This window comes from Centruroides vittatus, unplaced genomic scaffold (assembly GCF_030686945.1).
Source record: "Centruroides vittatus isolate TY-2023 unplaced genomic scaffold, ASM3068694v2 contig_975, whole genome shotgun sequence".
Lineage (NCBI taxonomy): Eukaryota > Metazoa > Arthropoda > Arachnida > Scorpiones > Buthidae > Centruroides > Centruroides vittatus.
This window is the reverse complement of record NW_027122648.1, coordinates 3,402,097-3,424,531: the sequence shown is the minus strand read 5'-3', so window position 1 is coordinate 3,424,531 and position 22,435 is coordinate 3,402,097. Positions and strand designations below refer to the sequence as shown.

Sequence of the window (22,435 nt, the reverse complement as noted above, 5' to 3'; positions counted from 1 at the left end):
AAATTTAAAATTAAAAAAAATAATTTTTAAACTTTTAATGTCCTTGACGTAATGTAATGGCGACGTAAAACATTTCCTGAGTGCGCCTCTAGTGGCAAATTCCAATTTTTGCACTAGGCGAATCACGTGGATCTCAGACACGTGCTTAGCGCTATATAAGCACCTATTATAATAGTTTTTCTCATTTCACGTGTTTTTAAATAGAGGAATATGTCTTTTAACAGTCGCATATCAACCGAACCTTCTGCAATTACTAACGGTTACGGAGGGGGAATTATGATGAATGGTTATACAAACGGCTCGATTCCGTTACACAAAGATGGGTTGAGAGAATATCACGATCGAGGAGAAAAATTTTTATTCACCTCAGAATCGGTAGGAGAAGGCCATCCAGGTTAGTAGGTCTATGAATTAGATTATGAGGAGCCAAATATTTTCTTAAAAATACTTCATTTAAACATTAAACTTGTGGAATTTTATTAAATTATAATTTAAGTTTTTTAATAATTAATTAAATAATTAGCATATTTTTCAGTTCAAAATTAAAGTTAAAAAGTAATTTTTGTCTTACTGAATTATGTGCATAAAAAGTAATAATGGTTATAATTTAAATGTAATTACTTTTCAGACAAAATATGTGACCAGGTGAGTGATGCCATTTTAGACGCTCATCTTGCTCAAGACCCCGACGCCAAAGTAGCTTGCGGTATGTTGTCGGAAAAGCTTTCGAAGGCTTATCACTCTAACTATCTCTCGTCTTTATATAAACAGATTGCCTTCTCTTATTGTTAAATATTTACGCTCGCTTTTATTAAAATATCAAATCTTTGATTTGACCTTCTTTCTATTTGTTTTCAGTATTGAATTTTATATAAAGCTGAAAATATAAAAAATTTATATTAGGTTATTGTATGAACTAAAATGTAATTTTTTTGTTTAATTTCAGAAACGGTAACTAAAACAGGTATGATTCTTATTTGTGGAGAAATTACTTCCAGAGCGGTTGTTGATTATCAGAAAGTTGTTAGAGATACTATTAAACATATTGGCTACGATGATTCATCTAAAGGTGAGTTTATGATTTTATAACACAAATTCAAAAATGTTTACTTTAGACAAATTACATAAATGTTGATGTTCTCCTGTTTTTAGTATTAAATAAACAGATTAAATTATTTTGCATTATATATATTGATTATATTTATGTAATACAAAATGTGTTTTTAATATTTTGAAACATATATTAAACTTTAATGAATTCAACAATTTATAAATATTAAAAAATTATTAGTGCATAGTTTTTCCATGTCAAATATAGCACAGTGATGTATTTCCCTTGTAGTGTTCTATAAGTCTCATTTCATTTAATACTGAAACTAAATTTAATTTTTTCTGAAAATGGACAAACAGGACATAAATGTGTTGTACAGTTTGCTGATTTTTGCTTTTATCATAATTTGTTTTCAATTAATTGTCTAATGCTACAGCTAAGTAAATATAAGCCAATAAATTTTCTGCATGAGATGATGATTAATGTTAAAAATACAAAACAAGATGACTTACAATAATGGAAGTTTTTAACATTTTGAAAGCTTTTCTATCTTTGATAACTCTACTATGACTGACCATTTTTTTTTTTTTTTTTAATTCAGCTTTAAGCCAATGCACACTGATGTCAAAATTGAGTTGACAATTTGTTCCATAAGTAACCTTTAACCTTAATAACATAACATATTTAACCAATTATATCATTGTCATTATTATTGTTGCTCATTATTGTCTCAATTTTGCGACCCATGTGCATCAACTTGTAATTAAGGGATAAGGATTAAATGCTGGAGGGTGTTCTAACACCCTCCAGCATTTAATCCTTATCCCTTAGGTTTTGCAAACTAAAATAAGGTTTAACACCATGTATTTTGCCAATCAATTGGCAATATATTTTTATTCATTTATTTCTTAAGACAAAAATATATAAGTAATATTTATATTTGGAACATTTTTATTATTTATTTTTTAGCTAGTATTTTCATTTTATTGGTAAGGATTGAATTGGAATGAATCATTATATGTATAAAATTGAATTCTGAGATATTTTTTTTCTTTGTGATGCCATATCTTTTTCTTTACAAGAAAATTTTGTTAAAACAAAGTCTTATTATTGAAATCAATAAAAAAAAAGTCCAGATACTTACATTAAAAAAAATTATAATTTTAAAGAAATTATTGAAAACAGAATGTTGTAATGTGCAATACACCAAAATATTGTATAATAAGAGACATTGAGCAATTAAATATTGCATATGATAATACAATAATTCCAAAATTAGACTAGCTGAAATTCAGATCAAAGTTTCTGTAATTTCAGATAAATAAATCTATTAATAATCATTAAATATTTCTTATTGTTGATGATGAAATTTTTGCCATCTTTTGAACATTTTTTTCCTTCTATAATTAATATTCAAATACTATTCCAAACTGAATTTTTTTAACTTACATTTTAATATACATTTTTCTATAAAAATGCAAACTCTTTGTAGATATAACTTTCTAATAATTTTTACAGACTAACCTTATACTTAGTCAATCTTTAAACTCCAAAACGTTTTCTGCCTCTTTCATCTTCCAATGCAAACGTTCTCTTCTAGACACAGTTCAAACCCAAATGTTAGGACAAATTTTTCATATCATTCATAATATCCTTAGGGAGGCAGAAAACATTTTGACTGAAATCTAAGGTTACATGTAGTATTTACAATTCCTTCAGTTTAGAGTGAATTTGTAACTTCTTAATAATAATTTATTTTTATAGTAATTTCTCAAAATATCATAAATATAAATAAATTAAATTGAATTTTTATAGGATTCGATTACAAAACTTGTAACTTAGTATTGGCCATCGAACAACAGAGTCCTGACATTGCCAGTGGTGTTCACATCGATAAAGAAGAAGAAAACATTGGAGCAGGAGATCAGGTAAAATTACATTTAAAATGTGCAACATTTTTTTTTCTTGTCAGTAAATGCATAATTTTAAATTATTTTAAAATAAACTAATTATAAAATGCTTTAGTGAAGCTGAGGTTAAAAGATAAACCTTTCCTATGTGTAGATTAATTGACCCCTTTCTAGAATTTGAACAAGAGAATCAGGCAAGTTTCTGCCAATTTTTTTTTTTCATAATAATCACTCAATTGAAGCTTGAATAAGCACCATTAAAGCATTATAATTAGTTTTATTTGATTAATTGGTATTTTCATTGTTATGGAATTATTTTTCAATTTAAAAATAATTGACACTAAAATATTTCCATTTAGATAAATGTATCTCCTATGAAATTTAAATTGAAGATATTTCACTGACACTGATTATAAACATTTGTAGTATACTAATATTTTCTGCTTTTTTCTTTCTGGAGACAAATATTGTTTTCATTTAAACCCAAGTACTTTTAGACTATTCAATTGGATAGAAAAACCTTTTGTAAAATCTCTATCAAATTTGATTATTATCAATTTGAGGTCAGAGTATACAAGCTAACTTATTACTCTCCTACATAAATTGATAATCTTTTGAAGACACAATTGATGCACAAGACTTCCAACCCCTTCACACTGAACCATCAGGTTAGTGCTTTGGCTGAATGGGTCTCCACTTCTTTAAAAGTGGACTCTAAACAGAAAGTACTGTACATGGACTAATAGACTCTAAAGTATTTGGTAGGCTATTGGTTTAGAAAACAAAATGCAAAACATGATAAATTTCATTGACATTCTTTAAATATTCATATGAACTGTCCATTGTAAACAATTGAAAACATGAGTGAATGTATTATGTTAGGATCATTCAAAACCTGAGTGTCCTACATGGATAAAGGTGTAATGTATTCATTTCTCATATACCACCATCAAATATGTCTGAAATTAAATGACATATGAGCTATTCACAGGCCAAATCGATTAACTTCACTTGTAAATCCTTAATATAATCATTATTACTTTTACATTTTTTGCATAACTAATGTAATATATCAGAGGTGGGCAAGCAAGAGTTCAGTGGGAGTCAAAATGTAGGTTTTGCAAAATGTATGGGAGCTGCAGTTCCATACTGTTGTGGTGGATAGTATGGTAAGGCAGGGAAGGATAGAACTTGTTTTAAAAGAATAGATTTGAAATGTCAATTTAATTTATTGCACCAACATGGAAATAAATTACTAAATATTACATATATATAATTACATATTTTCACAAAATTGTGGAAATAAAATTGTAAAAATAATAATAGAAAGCAGAAATTAACACTTTCAGCAAGAGCCGCATGTGGCTCTCTGAGCCACATTTGCCCATGTCTGTAATATATCATTACATTAAAGCTATGCCTTTAATATAATGGTATACAAAAATATGAGAATACAAAAAAGAATGTTTATTTAAATTTAAAGTTTTAATAAAAAGAATTTAAAAAAAATAATTTATATCAGTTTTTATACTTTTTTGTTTTTTTGGAGTTAATCAATTTGACAAGTGAACAGCTCATATAATATTCCCTGCAATACACTATATTTTGTAGATAGATATATTTACACCAAAATAATAATAACTTGAACATTGATTCATTCAAAACTTTCAAACAACACCTTCATTCACTCATATCTTCAGTTACATTATGTATTATTAACAGCTTCAAAGTTTTAAAATAATTTTTTTTTACAGAAATTTTTCAGATCAAAAACACTTTCTACTTTCTTCTTCTAAAATATTCATAAGATTCTGAAAACAGGCTTATAATTGAGATTATTACTAAATTGAATGTTTTAACCTTTCAACAAATTAGAGAATTACAAATTAATATAGAAATTTTTCAAATAAAATTACAAATATAACTTGATGAACTACAGAAATATTGCTCATTATCTTAGCTGGACTAGTTTTACCAGTAACACTTTCTAATTTTATCTCTTCTGATTACTAGCAGTTTTGGTAATCCATATCTCCAAATAATCCAAAGTGTATTAGGAATAATTATTCTTTCTGCCTCTATAGACACTAACTAAATTTATTGCATGTCCATTTTGGGTTCAGCCAGATCCATAATGGAGACTGCAATGGTATTGAGGAATAGGACTTCACATATTTTGGTCAAATTGCCCATAAACTCACATGGAATTGCTTGCTTGGAATTGATCCCAGGTTCCTCTAGAGCAATATGCTGACACCTTTAACTGCTTTTGGCCACCTGCTAGTCAGTTAAAATTGTATTGCTAAATATTAATTTCCACTTAAGATGTACCTGTACTTATCTCTTCTTTAATTTGATTTATCAAAATTCAGATAATCAAATCATATGCATACATAATCATACGTCAAATAATATACACACACACACACATAACACTGTATGATTTGATTTTGATAACAATGTGTTAAACAAATACACTATAATTGATTGATATATACAGGGTGGGCCAGCGAAAACGAAACGGCAGAGTGTTTGTGTTCGTCCAAGCAAAGCGCTCGGACAGGTCGATTTTACTCTCGAGGGGACATCTTTTGCAGTAAAGTTTTTGCGATTCTGAATATTAACTAAACAAACATTTTTTTCGAAATAAATGTTTGTTTAGTTAATACAAAATAAATGAGTTTTTTAAAATTTTTTGTTGTCTGTTGAATTCAGAATCGCAAAAACTTTATTGCAAAAGATGTCCCCTCGAGAGTAAAATCGGCCTGTCCGAGCACTTTGCTTGGACGAACACGAACACTCTGCCGTTTCGTTTTCGCTGGCCCACCACCCTGTGTATATATATATGTTTTTGTACAAAACATATATAATAAAATACCATAAATGTAATGTTTAGTATATAGATTCTATAATACTTGATTTAATATTTTCAGGGTTTAATGTTTGGCATGCTACAGATGAGACAGATGATTGCATGCCTTTGACTGTAGTATTAGCACACAAACTGAATGCGACTTTGGCAGAATTGAGAAGAAACGGAGAATTTTGGTGGGCAAGACCAGATTCAAAAACACAGGTAAATTGTTTTGGTTTTCATAATTTGTTTATTCTCTAAGTAATAAAAATAAGGATTTTTAAAATGGGAATATTCTTAGGTGACTTGTGAGTATGTATTTGAAGATGGAGCCGCAGTGCCACTCAGAGTCCACACAGTAGTCATTTCAATCCAGCATTCTGACCAGATCACTCTTAACACGCTGAGAGAGGAAATAATGAAAAAAGTGATCAGAACAGTTATTCCCAAAAAATATTTAGATGAAAAAACTATCTTTCACATTAATCCCTGTGGAAATTTTGTTATTGGGGGTCCAATGGTAAGTGTGGCATAAATGATTTTTTAAGAACTATAACACATTATCTTAATTGGTTTTCCCCCCCTCTTCTAAATTAAGACCTGTAAATCTTATTGTTTAGTTTTCATTTTTTTTAAGTATCAATTATACGAAGTGTTAAATGAACTAAAATAACAATTTTTTTTATAGTTAAACACACTGATTTTTATTGCATATATTCAAACAGTCTCAAACTGATGAGGTGGAGATATGTTCTCTTCAGAAGACTTTTTTTCCTTAAATTTTTACTTAATAAAATACTCAAATCCTAGAATTTAATTCTAAAATACAAAAATATTTACATTTTCTTTTATTTTATATTGGAAAGACACATTTCTTTCATTTACATAAAAGGAAATCATAATTAAAATAGTCTCGTAATGTGCTTTAATAGGAATATCATTGAATGTAATTGGACCAAACTTGATAATACTATTATACAGGATGTGCAGAAGCAATCATTGTGAAAAAACTTTAGACCCGAAACTCACCATCAGGGATTATGTGGTACTGTCCAATACCTCATTCATCCCTGTGATTTCTTTGTGGGGAAATATCAAAAGTGTTAGGTTGCTAACCTGTCTGTTTTAAAAAATAACATGAAACTGCATGTGAATAATAATAGATTACTTTTATTCTGAAATTGAACACAACTTTTTTTATTGTTTGCAAGTTCTAATAGGCAATAATGAAGACTATACTGAAGAATTTTATTGCACTTTAGACTATGAGATTCATATACTGTAATAGTGTTTTTTTCCTCTTGTCCAATCTCTTTAGGTTTGGTCTTGAGAAAACAAAATCAAGCCAGCAAGTGTAAATGTCTGCTGTAAGGTTGGTACAAGTAAATAATCATAATACACAATGCTTTTAGCCCACGACTATAAATTGGATAGAGTTAGATAACCTAAATAAATAGGACTTAACAATTTGAGGGCTTATCACACCAAGGCTGACCAGATAGGAGGACTAGATCTTTAATAAAAAAGTTAAAGATCTAGTCCTTCTTTCTGTCGGCCTTGGTGTGATAGGACTTAACAATTGGAGGGCTTATTTATTTAGGTTGATCTAACTCTATCCAAGTAAATAATCTTTAAAAAACATACTGAGATGAGTAAAACCATGATTTTTAAAGTTCCACACTGAGTGCTAGGGATGTTTTTAAAATTTTTTTTGAGGATTACTTCTGCATTTCTTAGATAGTAGTATTACCAAGTTTGTTCCAACTTTTCCCACATATCAAGAAAGACATATCTGAGTAGAGGTACTTTATGCTCACCCTGTATATTCCAAAACAAACCAATGTCTTTCCACATAATGTAAATGATCAAATTATTTACAGGTTGAATATTTTCTCTTTAATCCTTTTTGTGCTTTAAATTTAATATTAACAATTCTATTGATCCACTTAACAATTTGTTTTTTTTTTTTTTTTAGCTATGAATTTGCTTAGTTTATGTAATAATTAAGTTATATTAACAAAATAATTATTTTAGGGTGATGCAGGTCTCACAGGAAGGAAAATTATAGTTGATACTTACGGAGGCTGGGGTGCCCATGGAGGTGGTGCTTTTTCGGGAAAGGATCCCACAAAAGTCGACAGATCAGCAGCATATGCAGCCCGTTGGGTGGCCAAGTCTCTGGTGAAGTCTGGTTTATGTAGACGTTGTTTAGTACAGGTGAGTCAGATACAAGACTTGATGTCTTTTTGGTTCATTTATATTAAATAGCTAAGAAATCATTTTAGAATTAAAATAGATAATTTTCAACTAGTTATATCAAATGTTTTATTATTCAGTTATCTTATGCCATCGGAGTTCCAGAACCAGTTTCTATCAGTGTGTTTACTTATGGAACGTCTATGTTATCCCAAAGAGAACTGCTTGAATTAGTTAATGAGAATTTTGATCTGAGACCCGGAAAAATAATGAAGTAAGTAAAACTTTAAAATGAAACTTTTCATATTGAATATCACTTGATTAATTAATGATATTTTAAAAAAAGAGATGAAATTCAGAAGTTTATGGCAAGAGTATAATTAACTAGAATTTTTGTTTATTTAATGAATTCTAAAATATTTTTAGAAATTTTGGATGGTGAGGGTTTATCATTTTGTGTTAAAACTTAAACTTAAAAAATTAATTAATTTAATATATTGTGTGCTAAACATCTTGTTAATATAAAGTTGGAAGTTAAATTTCATTAAAATCATCATCTAGCTTTATCATTTGATAATTGTTAGTCAAGTTCTAGTACAATACTTTGTTGCTATCTTATATTGCCTAATTATTAATTTTGAAATTAATCTAGACTAGTCTGGAGCATGACTGCCTATTGTTTTTATTTCAAACTATGTAATGTCTATGTACTCAATTAGCCAAGTTCTGATGTAGTAGTTATATCATTGATTTATAGAAAAACCAACCCAAATTATATTAAGCGATGAAACAATTCTAATATATTATCATTGAGAGCAACAGTTACTGGCCCTATATGACCTGTCTTTGCAGCATACATATTTTTTTACTTTGGGTATAAAAATTTAAAAATAAATAATGCATACATTTTAATGATTTTTTTTACTTTATCTGATACCATTTTTAATTATGATTAACAGCATTTTTATTATTTAATGGTAAAGTATACAGTTTAAACTATAACCATATTTTTAATAGCAGTTTCTGTAAAAATGTTATTTTTAAGATTATTTCCATCTGCATGTACTTTAATATTGGATAAGACAAACATCACTCGTATGGCCTATTCTATATTGTAAAACACAAGCAGGATTTATTTATAGTAGTTAATGTGTGAAACGTGTACTACAGATAAGTGCTACCAAAATGGTCTGTTGTTTGATTTTCCTGGACGCTTTGGATGCAATCATATACAAGCATAGTAGGATAAACAATACCAATCCTTATCAATTATTTTGAGTAGCACTGCTGTAGAAAACCATGTAAAGTAAAAATATAATTATGAATAAATTAAATTTTTATTTTTTATTATTATAGGGAATTGCAACTTAAGAATCCAATTTACCAGAAGACCAGTTGCTATGGCCATTTTGGACGAGAGGAGTTCCCCTGGGAAATTCCCAAGAAATTAATTTAATAATGTTGTATTTTAGTAATTGTTTTATTGATAGCAAATTCTTTGTTATGGCATTTTTATTATACAAATGGGAGTTATCTTTTGCGTAACTCTTCGTAATATTCATATTATTATTATTATTATTATTATTATTATTATTATTATTATTATTATTATTATTATTATATTTCCTTTAGGGAAAGTATATTTTTATTGGTTACAAAATAAGTATTCTCGTACCGCAATTCCGAAAATTTGTGCTTTTTGGGAGAGCGTACATAAATTCTACAACAGGAACTTTCAATACCTAATGGCAGTAATATGGAATTTTTTATTTTTTTAAAAATTTTTAATCTTTCAAGCACTCTTTTGGTGTGACGTGTATATATGTAGATTGTATTGTTAAGAAAGGCAATTGTTTCAAATTTACCTGTACATAATTACTGCCATTGTTTTAAATAAAGAAATTCCAGCTTTTTTCCCTGCGGTGATTTTTTTTTGCCGCAGCTTTATAAATATGCTATATTTTTTTATATTTTCTATATACCATAAAGAACTTTTGAGAAAGCAATGTAATTTAAGGTTGGCTGTTTTTGAATGAATGAATATATATATTCAATGATGAGAATGGTTGTTACATATCTGTATTCTCATTATAAATATATGAAACTCTAACATAGTTGTGTATCATATATAATGATTGTTTGACCGGTACAGAACTATCTGTGCTGCCTATAAACAAATGACTTTGTAGTTATCTGTATAAACTGAATAAATCATGTTTACTGTAAACAAATCGTCTTTAGTATAAATACAAAGTTAGGTCCAAATTTTAAAAATTTTTGATTTTGTTAGGCATTAGCATATTAAAGGTATAAGTCATGTCATAATTCTACATGATGCAGCTGAATCCAACTTACAACAAAGTTTGTTAGTGCAAATGGAGAATGGAGTGACATCTTGATCCATAATGCTTGATAAATTATGGAGATGAAATCATTGCATTTAAACCCAGATTCCACTAGTAGTAATTTTATGGCTTATTCTGTAATCTGTTTTGTTTTAAAAATTTAGTGCCCAAACATATTACCTTCATCACATTTTTAACCATTTCTTATACAGGAAATCTAGATGTTCTATGAATTTTTATCAAGTACTGATGATGTAAAACTTAATGAGAGTTTTAAGTATGATTTTTGTGATTGAACTAAATTCCAACAAAATTCAAGATTGCTTCTCTGAAAGTATTTGGGAAGTTTGTAACGAATGGATGTTTATGACTAATAAAACAGATCTAATAATCTTGGTATTTGTTAAATTCACAAAGAATACACTTATTAAATCATTCATATTGATAATTTAGATTATTATTTATTACAATGTTGACTACTTCAGTTAATTCAGTGTAAAAAATAAAATATGCAAAGTCATTTTTACAGGACATTTATTTTTATAAGTAAATAACTTTCTGTTTTACTAAGATATATTTTTCTTGAAATAACTGTATTAATGTACATTTTTTTTTCTTTTTTAAATTAATTACAGATAATTGAATTTTACAAACAAAAATAAACTAAATTACCAAAAATATTTAGGTTATAATAGAAGTATTTTAAATTGATAATGCTTGATAGTTTAAGCTTTTATTTGTAATCTGCATAATTTAACTCCTATAACCTACAGAAGTTTCTACAATTATATCAATAAAAGAATAACTGAACATTTAAGTTTTTATACAGCTATACAAAGATCAAATACAAAATATAAACCTTACATCGTTACTTTAATGCAATTTGGCCTCAAACAAAAAAATGGAAGTACAGTAGAGCATCGATTAACCGACTTATCGGTTGACCAACCGCGTTCTAGTCGGAAAATTCAAATGTCTGCTAGTGATGTGGCCCTGCAATATTTGGTTATGTCTTGGCTACTTTAATATTATTTTTGTTAAATTTTTGCATGTTTTAGCTGGCAGTACTGGCTCGACCATGAAAGGGAGGCTAGTATTTAAACCAGGCCTAATACACTATACTAATAATGTATTTTTTCATACTTTTCGGTTATCCAACCAACCCGTTCCCAATTCGGTTATCCGACCAACCCCAGATAATCGATGCTCTACTGTATTCCCATTTTAATTTTGGTACTAAATTTAATCCTCCACTCAGGTTTCTAGAACAATTATACATTCATATTTTAGGAAATAAAGTTTCAACAAACAAACACTAATCCCATCTTCTAAAATGTAAGCATTGTATCTAAGTATGATTTCTTTCCCCTCAATGATCTTTAATAAAATTGACCAAATTTAACTTTTATATGTTGAAAACAGCCAGCAACCTTGAAAATGTAAAAGAAATTAGTTTTTAATTAATCCATTTGACTGAAGTCATCTTTTTCCTATTTTAAAAGTTAAGAATTACACAAGTTTCATAAGCTGTTTACATATATACTTAAATCTGCTTGTATAAACTGGTTAGAAACATATTCTTGCTTTAAACAGTCTATACTTAATATTTATTTGCTAGAAATAATCTTGGAATCTACTGAACAGATTTTTAAAATTCTTTTGCTATTGGAAAGCTTATACAGCTTATGTCCATCTGAAGGAATACTTTTTTGTATTAAAAAAGGAAAATGCACAAGAAAGATGTTTTTACTATGACATTTGTCTCGCATCATCATCATTCAAAGTCAATCCCCTTTGCCTCCTGGTGAGCTTTTCTAAACTTATATTTTTAGATTTGGTTCATGTAGTTGTATGTTTTGTTTTGATTGTCCATTTCTTATAACAACAATATTATATTATCAGATACAACTATAAGGAGTGAATTTACTTCACTTACTTGAAAATACACTTTTGTACATAGGCCTATTGCATTTTTAGTGTTCATAGTTTTAATATTTATACTATATCGTTATTTAGAAATAAGAATTAGTCTTAATTAACATAGGTAGATATAAGCTCTTTTGGTTACTTTTTAGCTGTACACATATGCAAGTCTTATCAATGCTAAAATGCCTAAGATATCCAATGTTGCAATTGTCACATAATATAACTGTCAAGATACTATTGGTACTTTCTAATGTATATAAACTACCTTAAAACTCAGATCCCTCACTTCTACCTGTTGATTTTATCTTCTGTACAAACCTCCAAACCCTTTGACCATTCTGGATCAAATTCTGCATCGTTACTCTGGTATCTCTCAGGTAACATGACCACCATAAAACTTTGACCCCTCACTCTTCTCCCTACCCCAAAACTCCTAAGCCTTTTTTGAAAAATTTGTCCAGATTGCTCAGTCTACAATCCTCCAAAAAAAATATATGTTATTTTAAAACTTGGACCCTCACTCCTCTGATTTCATCCCCCACAAATTGCCAAATCCTTTGATTTGCACCCAAATTTTGCATACTTTCTTCTGCCATCCTGCACTATTCTTCGCTAGTTGTCGATTCAAAGAATGCTCTGAACAAGTACTATGAATTATATTAATCATTCAAACTATAGATATTTAAATCCTGATATTTACAATCATTTTATGTTTATAATAATAAAAAATAAAAGTAATTGGATTATTGAGTTATGTCACATTTTGTTGGACAGGCTTTCCTTAATCTATTCTTAAATTCAGTTTATTAAATGTCACGTTTGATGAACTATAGCATAAAATTCTCTATATAACTTATTGTATTATATACCAGGCAATATGGGTATCAGAGATCAAGTTAACAATCAAAACCTCAATTTTACCCATTTATACATGGATGAAGTGTTAAGGAACCAGACTCAACACTATCTAGCTTGCCTCAAAATCATCATCTGTGAAGAATTCTAATCTAAATTCTACAGTCTGGTGAGAAGATATTAATAGCGAGGTTGAGGCCAAAGTTTTAAATGAGAAAAGGTGTACGTCAGACATTTGGTGCCACTTTTCTGTAAGCCTAAAAGTTTGACAATGGTGTTTGGAAAGTCAGTGGAATCATGCTTGACATTCCAAATGCCATTGTCAAACTTCTAGGCTTACAGGAAAGCGGCGCTGAATGTCCTACGTTCATGTTTTCGTGTTTAAAACTTCAGTCTCAACCTCGCTAATGACTAAAGTTGCAAACGTAACCTATTATGAGAGCAAAAACTTTTGTAAATGTGTATGTATTTGGTATATATAGTTTTTTCCATTTAGAAAGAAACAATTTACTGAAAATTTTTTACTGCACAGTTATTATTAAAACACTTTTCCAAAGAAATTTGTAAATATATTTTCCAAGTAATTACTAAAATACTCAATTTATTGTTTCATAATAATTAATCTTTAATATATACATGATGTTATGCAGGAATGGGATGGTAAAATGGATTTTTAATATTATAACTGATTACAGAACTTTTATATTTACTTACAAACATAAGTCTTTTTAAAAGGAATAACAGATTTTTCCTCTGTATGAATGATTACAATAATAAACTCATATTTAATGTTAACATAAAGAAAGTATTATTACAAGAAAGTATATATGATTAAATTCTACTCTTCTTCAATTTAATGCAATTATGAAATTACATATAAGATTATTTAATAAATAAATACTGGAAGATCAGATTACATTATATTCCATCCCAAATGATAATGGAATAAAAAATTTTGCATAAATGTTGAAATTGAAAAGATCATTCATGCTGAACAAAAGGATTAGGAATGGATTCCATCCCATCCAAGGGACAAATCACAACCACCGCTGTTCCTCGGCAAACTACTAGACCCAAGTGGCGAGTATCGTCTGTCAATTTGTAAGGATCATCAGGATCTAAAAATATATTAAAATATAAAAGTTTAAATAAATAATAGATATCATTAACAATTACTTGTAAAAATTTTGAAATTTTCATAGATGATCCAGAAGTAATGAAAAAATTCAGTACTGAAAAATATGTATGAAATTTAGTGATTTTTCTCACAGTAAATTTTGCATTTGATTTGATAACAAATAAATTTTATAAAGTGAATTAATTAGTACATATTTATATTTAAGGAAAGCTTGACAAAAAAATAAAATTATATAAATGCATTTTCATTTGTTAATATTCTTGCAATGATACATGAAAAAAGTATTTGTTACAAAGTCTGTCCGAAAAGTTTTAAGACAAATGTCAAACATGGGTATTCTTGTAGTAACATCAGTCTGCCAACAAACTACTTAGTATGACACTTCGACTAATATTTGACAACTCTTATATTTCTTATTTTATAATAATGCTAATATAATTGATTTTTCTTATAAAATTTTAATTGTTAGACTGATTATAACAAGATAAATGTAAAAATATGTAAATACTTTTGCCTGTATTTAATCAAGTAGGTTAATCAATCTAATTTAGGAGTGTCACAAGTTGTTGGCAGGATGAAGTAATAAATGTATATATTTTAAAAACATTACACCCAAAAAAAGTGTATGCATAATTTTTATGCTTCATGTACAAAATAAAAATATTCATAACAGCTAATCTTTTAGTAACATGTAGTAAGTAAGTAAGTAAGAGAGGCACTTTTGATATAATCACAACAAAATAAATTCAGTCTACATGACATTAATACTATAATTTCAATATAAAATGAATTGTTAACCCAAGGACAGCATTACAAACTTACAATCTATAATTTTATTATACAACAAATAATGCAATCTATGGCAACTTTGATTTTTTAAAAATTCCTTTAATAAAAAAAAATGTACTTTACAATAAACATGAATATAAAGTAAATAATAAAATATTTTAAATGACAACTTAGATTTAGATGATTTTCTTCTAGAAATCTCAAATTTCGTTGAAGAATTAAGTTCAGGAGGCAAAGATAGTATGCCAAAATATCTAAAATAAAATTTTCAAAATTTTTTGAAAAAGTCAGTTTATACTTTAAAAACTGAGTAGCTACTTTTTAATGTTATTAAAAATGAAGTTATATTTAAAGTGAAAAAATCCAAGATGTGGATGTAACAAAATGAATATAGGTGTGATGTTGGTTTATGGGTAAATAAATACAGATGGCATAAAAGTGCAAAAAAGCTGAAAAGGCGCACACAACTTTCCTGGCACTCAAACAGGAGTTAAATTAAAACTACTCACCATATATGTGTAGAGCGTGTAGTTTTCATTTAATTCAAATACATATTATTCCAGCAAATAATATGTATTTGAATTAAATAAAAATGGAATGTTTTGACCTCTTTCAGGGGCCTGCATCAGGCATTGTTAAAGAATATTAGTGATTCTAAGTTTAGAATGTTTTTAAAATAATTTTCTTCTTGACATGAACTGGTTTTTTAATGTTAAACATGTACGTGATAGATTTTACATGTAGGAGGTTAAGGAGACTGTTAGGAAGACCAATAATTTTCAATTATACTAAATTAAAAGTAATTAAAAAAGTTTAAAAGGAGTAATTTTATTGAATTATAATACATACTTTCCAACATTATGTCATAACTGTGAAAGTAAAAAGGCATAATATTTAATATGAAACATCTAGAAAACATGTAATATATTGTATATTGATGCTCTTATCTATACAAATTCAGCAATATACCTTTATATTGCTGAATTTGTATAGATAAGAGCATTTCAAAAATGGAAAAGAAGTTTCATGAGCTGTTGAAGCTACTGGTAAAAAATGGCCAACCTTTGAAACAAGATCTAAATGAAGGAAAGTAAGTTGTATTACTCTAAAATTTAATTCAAGTAGTAATAATTAAAAAGTTTTAATATAACAATAACAGCCAACTCATTTTTTAAAATTTCAAGTAAATTTTAAATTTGTATTTTTGAATAGCATGATGTTTTATTTCTGACATGACAATAACGTAGAATGCACTTTTCATTCATTCATAAAATCACTTTTAAATCAAAAGTTTAACAAAATAAAAATCTTGACAACTGTTACAAAACAATTCTTATAATTTTCTCAATAAAGATCAACTCGGGATCATAAACATTTGCTAGAAGAGTATGTGATCCCAACTACATCATTATTAAGAAACACATTAGAAATTTTTTTTTACATTTTAGATTTGATTGCCAAGATGTTGGATTGATCTATTTAAAAAGTAAATATATGCAAGGAATATAAACATCTGAAAGTGAGTTATATTAAAGCCTGATTGCCAAATAAAATCAATCATCATCACTAAACTTGATATATTATAAAGCTACACACCAACCAATGCCGAATGTTATTGGGCTAGAAATGGCGTTTCTAGCCCGATAGTATTTGGCATTGGTTGGTGTGTAGCAAATAAAATCAGGCTACATTATTGCTATTATTAATAAATATTAATTATAATTATTAAATTTAATACAAGATGGTGCCTAATGCCTATCTCTAGGCTACATTACATAGTATTTAATTATTAATAGTAGCAGTAATATAGCCTGATTTAATCCTGCAATTGTTTGGCTTTAATATATACAATTCACTCATTATTAAACTTAAAATCTTAGTTCAATAGAGATATTAATTTATATACACATTTCTTACCTCTTTGATATTCAGTAGTATTATCCAATACTAGATTTAACAGAGGATCATAACCTTTTAAAATACCTGTTGCTGTATTAAAAATAATATAATAAACTATCAGAATTTAACAAAATAATGTTTTATTAAATTGAAAACAATATTTTACAACAAAATTTTTAATGAAGTATGAACTAAATAAAAATAATTAAATAAATAATGTTTGTTCAACTGCTGTGCAAGTTAAATTAATCACAAACTATTTGTTCTAACAACAGAAGCATATAACAATGTTTGTGAAATTCTCCAATGAGTTTAAATTTGTTAAGATTTTTTTAAAAAACTTTTTCTGTCTTGTGTACTATAAATGAATACTAAAGCTAGTACTCATTTATAGAAATAGATGACAGAAATGTAAAATGAAATAATTTTTACTATCAAAACTGATAAAAAGTCAACAAAACAGTCAAATTTTCAGCTTTGCCAACACAGAAAACAATGGTACAAATTAGACCAACAAGAAGTATGTTTAACAATAAGTACCATAAACATTAAGTAGAATAAATAGATTTGAATTCTGGCAGTCAGTAAGCTTAGGACAGGGCTACCCAGAGAATAACCTTAGCCTGAGAAAATACATGTTTGGGCCCTAAACAAAATTATTCTATTAATGTTAATTTTAACTCACCAATGGTATTTAAAATTACCAAAAACATTCATTTTGTATTAAATTTTCAGTTTTATGCTAGACTTTTCAGTTTTTTTTTTTTTTGTTATTTAGAGCAAAGTTGGCAATCTTTTTGTTACTAAGGGTGCAATAAAAATTTTAAAAACCATCAAGGGTGCATAGTTTAATTTTTGAAAAAAATTACAATGCTGTAATAAATGAACAAGATAATTATGTCTTGAAATATGTATATTTATACAAAATAAAGTTTACACATGCATGCAATAACTAAAAAAATGAAAACTAGTCATTTCCACACCTGGGATGAGATAAAAATAATACTTACATTAAACCTGGTAAATGATACAGAAGTAACCAGGAAGCATACAACAATCTGACAGAAAGACAGATAAATAATCAAGAAAAAAAATACAGAAAGGATCCCCATCACATTTAATCCACATTTAAAATTCTTATATACCATGATAGCCAAGAGACCTCGGATCAATATAGCGTACAGAAGATATCAAACCATTTTCCAAATACTATGTAACGGAAAAAAACCCTCCGAACCCTTCAGACTACAGGGAATATACACCATCCTGCTCATAGACCACCACAGATTCGACAGAGAAATGGTTTATATTGGCTCCACCAAGCGTACATTGGGGATAAGGATTAAAGAACATAAGGCTGACATACAATATAACAGAACCACAATGGCTCCTTCAACATATGCGACTGATCAGGACATCACGGCGGACTTTGACGCGGCATACATTATCCTCATCACCACCCACCTAGAACATCTCAAATGGTTGGAGGCAATGGAGATATTTAGAGCAGGATGCAACATCACCTGCATTAATTTTAAGGAAGAGATGGCCCTTTCAACAGCGTGGCAAATCCTGCTAGATAATAACATTTAAAAATTTCCATTAACATCAGTACGGAATGCCTGTGCTTTACACAAAACATCGCTTGTTTTGTTTTTAAATTTGCTGAAAGGTTTGTGTGTGTCATGATTCGAATGGTAAACTTTTCAAAAGAAAAATATTTGATTCTCAACATCCGGCTTATTATTTACACAAAAAGCCTGAAGAGCTCAGAAGGGGCATCGAAAATGTTAGCTATCCTATAACACAACCCACTCTGGTTACCAGGTTTAACGTAAGTGTTAAAATGAAAATTAAAAGTACATACATAAAATAACATAAAATCAAATTAAATAAAATTACAAGTATATGTATATATACACACACTACAGGGTGTCCCATAAATTTTTAAACTATTTACAAATACATAAAAGTTGAAAGAATTGGTATATTTGAATATGGTTTGCATAAAAGTTATTCTCACAAAGAGAGAGTTTTTTAGGTAGAGGAAAAGAAAATAGTTCAAATTTTTGTCGATAGCGGGCACTGAATGCAAGAAAATTACTGGAATTGTGCAAATCTGATGAGTCTTATAAAATGCAGGATGTACAGTTAACAGCTCATTTCTGAATTTTCCTGTTACTGGCACTGACATAAGGTTTTCATTATGATATTGACATTGGTGGATAAAGCACTATTGGTAAAGTTGTTTTATCTCAGCCATGAATCACTGGGTGAAACTTTACAAAGGGTTTGGACACAGAAGAGAATGAAGAAAGGTTCAGGTCCAATCACTCTTGTCGGATTGATTTCCATTTGCGAAGCCACGTCGGAGGTACGGACGTCTGATAAATGTGGTTTTTGTTCAAGTTGATATTTAGAAAAATAAAGATTAATTACTGTATATTTGTTTTAAATTATGTAAAAAATTCATGCAATGAATTAGAGCTACTTTTTTTTTTTAAACCTATCTATTGGATGGCATGTTAACTGATCTAAGTTCAGTGATAACTACTGTATGTTTTTACTTCCTATATAGTGCAATGCAGTGGCATAGCTAGGGGGTGCAGTAGGTGCAATCCGCACCAGGCCCCTGAAAAACGATAGGCCCATGGGGGCCCCAAAATCACAAAAAAAAACCAGAAAAATTTTTTCAGGGCCCACAAATCTGGTTCCACACCGGGCCCGGAGAATCCTAGCTACGCCACTGGTGCAATGGATATATTTGAGATGAAAAAACACTTTTTCAATAGAATGTCAATATTTAGATTAAATTTTCGTTGAAATTATCAATTATTTGTTTTGCATAGTGAATATTAGAGCTAAATAAGTCCTTTTTCATACCTAACATAGAGATTCACAAGAGTGGCTAGGTAATGAGACCTAGACCTGCTACATCTGGGTCAACTCAACCACAAAATTTCTGAGAATCTGACATACAAACTTTAAATCCTAAAAGTGGCAGGCAATGTCTTTATTGTATCAGATATCTGGCTATATGAAAGTTGATTAGTATATTTTTATTCACTTAAAGCTGTAATCAAATGAGACAATGGCAGTCTTTAATAAATATATTTTTTTTTATCAGATCAATAAAGTTAAATATTGAGACAATATGTCAATCAGAGATGATGTGGAATTACTGTCTGTGGAATGTTGTCTAATACTGTTGTAAAGCCTAAGGTTTTGGCTGGTACAAAGTCCAAATAAAAGGTTAATGACAAGAAAAAGCATTTGACATAAAACAAAAGAAACAACTCTACAGAAAATGGAACCAATTAATAATGCTGAAGGAAGAGGAGAAAACTATAAAATGAATAATAAACAAATATTTCACAAACTTGCAAATACCTTTGAGCTTAGTTCATCTTCAGACAATAAATTATCTGATCGGTTATTGTGATAACAACTCTTTTGAATTGACTTGTTTGAAGATAAGCATAAGTTTGTGTGTTTGGAAGTTTGCAAGATTATATTTAGTCTGTTAAAGCATTTCTACAATTAATCATATTGAGTTTTGTGGCTATAATATAAATTAGTGTTATATAAAATATATTTTTATTACTTCAAATATGTTAAATTAGATATTTATATATTAGCAATTTAAATGATAGATCCACAAGAGAACAAAAGCAAGCTCAACAATTCAAGGAATTAAAAAGAAATAAACCCAACAAATTTTCTCATTCAAATAAAAAAAGGCAAATACAATCTTGTATATATTAATTAAATAAATACCACACCTTCTCGACCTCCTTGAAATTTAACTCTAATGGCTTTATCTAAATATTTGGTTAAATCGACAATACTTTCTTTCTTCTTCTTCTCTTTATCATGACTTCCAATTGATGCATTCTATAAGAAAATCAAAATAATAATTTAAAATACAAACTCAATACATATATAATATAAATAAACAAACTTCATTTCTAATTTTAAGCCAAACTATTCAAAATCAACTGAAAAAATTAATTCTCAGTATACTTTATTGTTTTATGTTAAATATTAATTTAAAAATTTAAAGAACTAAAATGAAATATAGCTTCTAGACCTACAATTCCTTTCAATTTATTACTTGTAGAGAGAAAGCCTGCAACTTTTGCCTGATGACAATAACTTTCAGCAGAAATTAAACCTTTCATATCATCTTGTATTGTAGTGTTTTACATATATATAAGTTTTCAAACAAAAATGTTATTGAAAATGTTTCTAATTCAAAGATGGTGATTGATATTTAACATTATTTCTCTGGAAACAATGTTAAATATCTGTACTTTTAAAAAAGTAAGAAAGTCAGTAGAAAAATCAATAGACAGGCTTTTTTATTCATCAAAGTTTCTCTGCAGATTCATTAAATCAAATTTAATTACTTTTTATATTTATTTTCAATGTTAAAACTCCTATTCACTTACAGTACAATTCAATGTAAATGCAGGAAACAACTCATACTATTCAAATATTTAAATTTATTTTATAAAGTTATAGTGTCATTCAAACTTGAATTAACAAACCCTTATAATATTTGATGAAATTTTAAATATATAAATAATTTTCTTCAAACACTCACCATATTACCAAATTATCAACAACGTGCCGGCAACTCAAAACAAATGAAACTTTACAGATAGTGTTGCCAGATCACATTAACATTTATTTATATGTTCAATGTTGCCAAATCAGAACTGTGATGATATTTAATAAGATTTTTTAAAAATTAAAGTTTTTATTCTTATTTCCAACTAAAATAGACCATTCTAAAAATAAATATTAAAAAATTGAAATAAAAATTATTTATTTTAAATAAAATAATGACGACCAGATGGTTGAGCGGTTAATATAAAAATAACTTAAAAATTAAAATAAAATTTGTTTATTTTTGGTCGCGTGTTCTCCTTTCCCAATTTACTCTGTGTTAAAATAACCTCGTTTAACGCTGTTTCATTTAGCACTTGTCGTCTATGGAACGTATCCCCCGCGTTAAACGGGGTCTTACTATATTTTCTTTTTTTCGCCCAGAGTTATTATGGCATGCAAAAATGTGGATGGCATGTTTCTTCTTTTTATCACCGACAATGCCTTATACATGCCGAAGACTGAGAAAATTCTTAAAACCCTTCATTCAAAAATGTTCTATATCATTTGTGTTGTTCACGATCTATGTCGATCAGGCCCGCCGTAAGCGGGCGTGCAAGGCGTGCACCGCACGCGGGCGGCACGTCCAGGGGGCGGCAAATTGGTATTGCTGGCAAGCTCAGCGTAGATAGTCGTAGTTAAACAGGGGCGGCATAATCGGTATTGCACACGGGCGCTCAAACAGCTAGCGGCGCTGCTGATGTCGATTATTCCAAAATATAAGATTTTGCTCCTGTAATCAATGCAGTGAAAAACAATATTTCTGAAATATCCCTCAAGAAATAATGTTTAAAGAGAGTC

The 22,435-nt window shown here is 28.6% G+C and overlaps 1 protein-coding gene and 1 pseudogene across 1 annotated transcript; one reads left to right on the top strand and one right to left on the bottom strand.

Moving 5' to 3' along the window:
• Window positions 1–124: 124 nt before the first annotated feature.
• Window positions 125–9,582, top strand: LOC136985707 (S-adenosylmethionine synthase-like; annotated as a pseudogene).
• A 4,136-nt stretch (window positions 9,583–13,718) lies between these two features.
• Window positions 13,719–21,635, bottom strand: LSm7 (U6 snRNA-associated Sm-like protein LSm7). The gene is made up of 4 exons (XM_067283034.1): window positions 21,570–21,635; window positions 20,746–20,857; window positions 16,982–17,053; window positions 13,719–14,255 (listed from the first exon to the last, which is right to left on the bottom strand). The coding sequence occupies exons 1-4, from the start codon at window positions 21,570–21,572 to the stop codon at window positions 14,119–14,121; spliced, it is 324 nt and encodes a 107-aa protein (XP_067139135.1). The 5' UTR covers window positions 21,573–21,635; the 3' UTR covers window positions 13,719–14,118.
• Window positions 21,636–22,435: the final 800 nt, after the last annotated feature.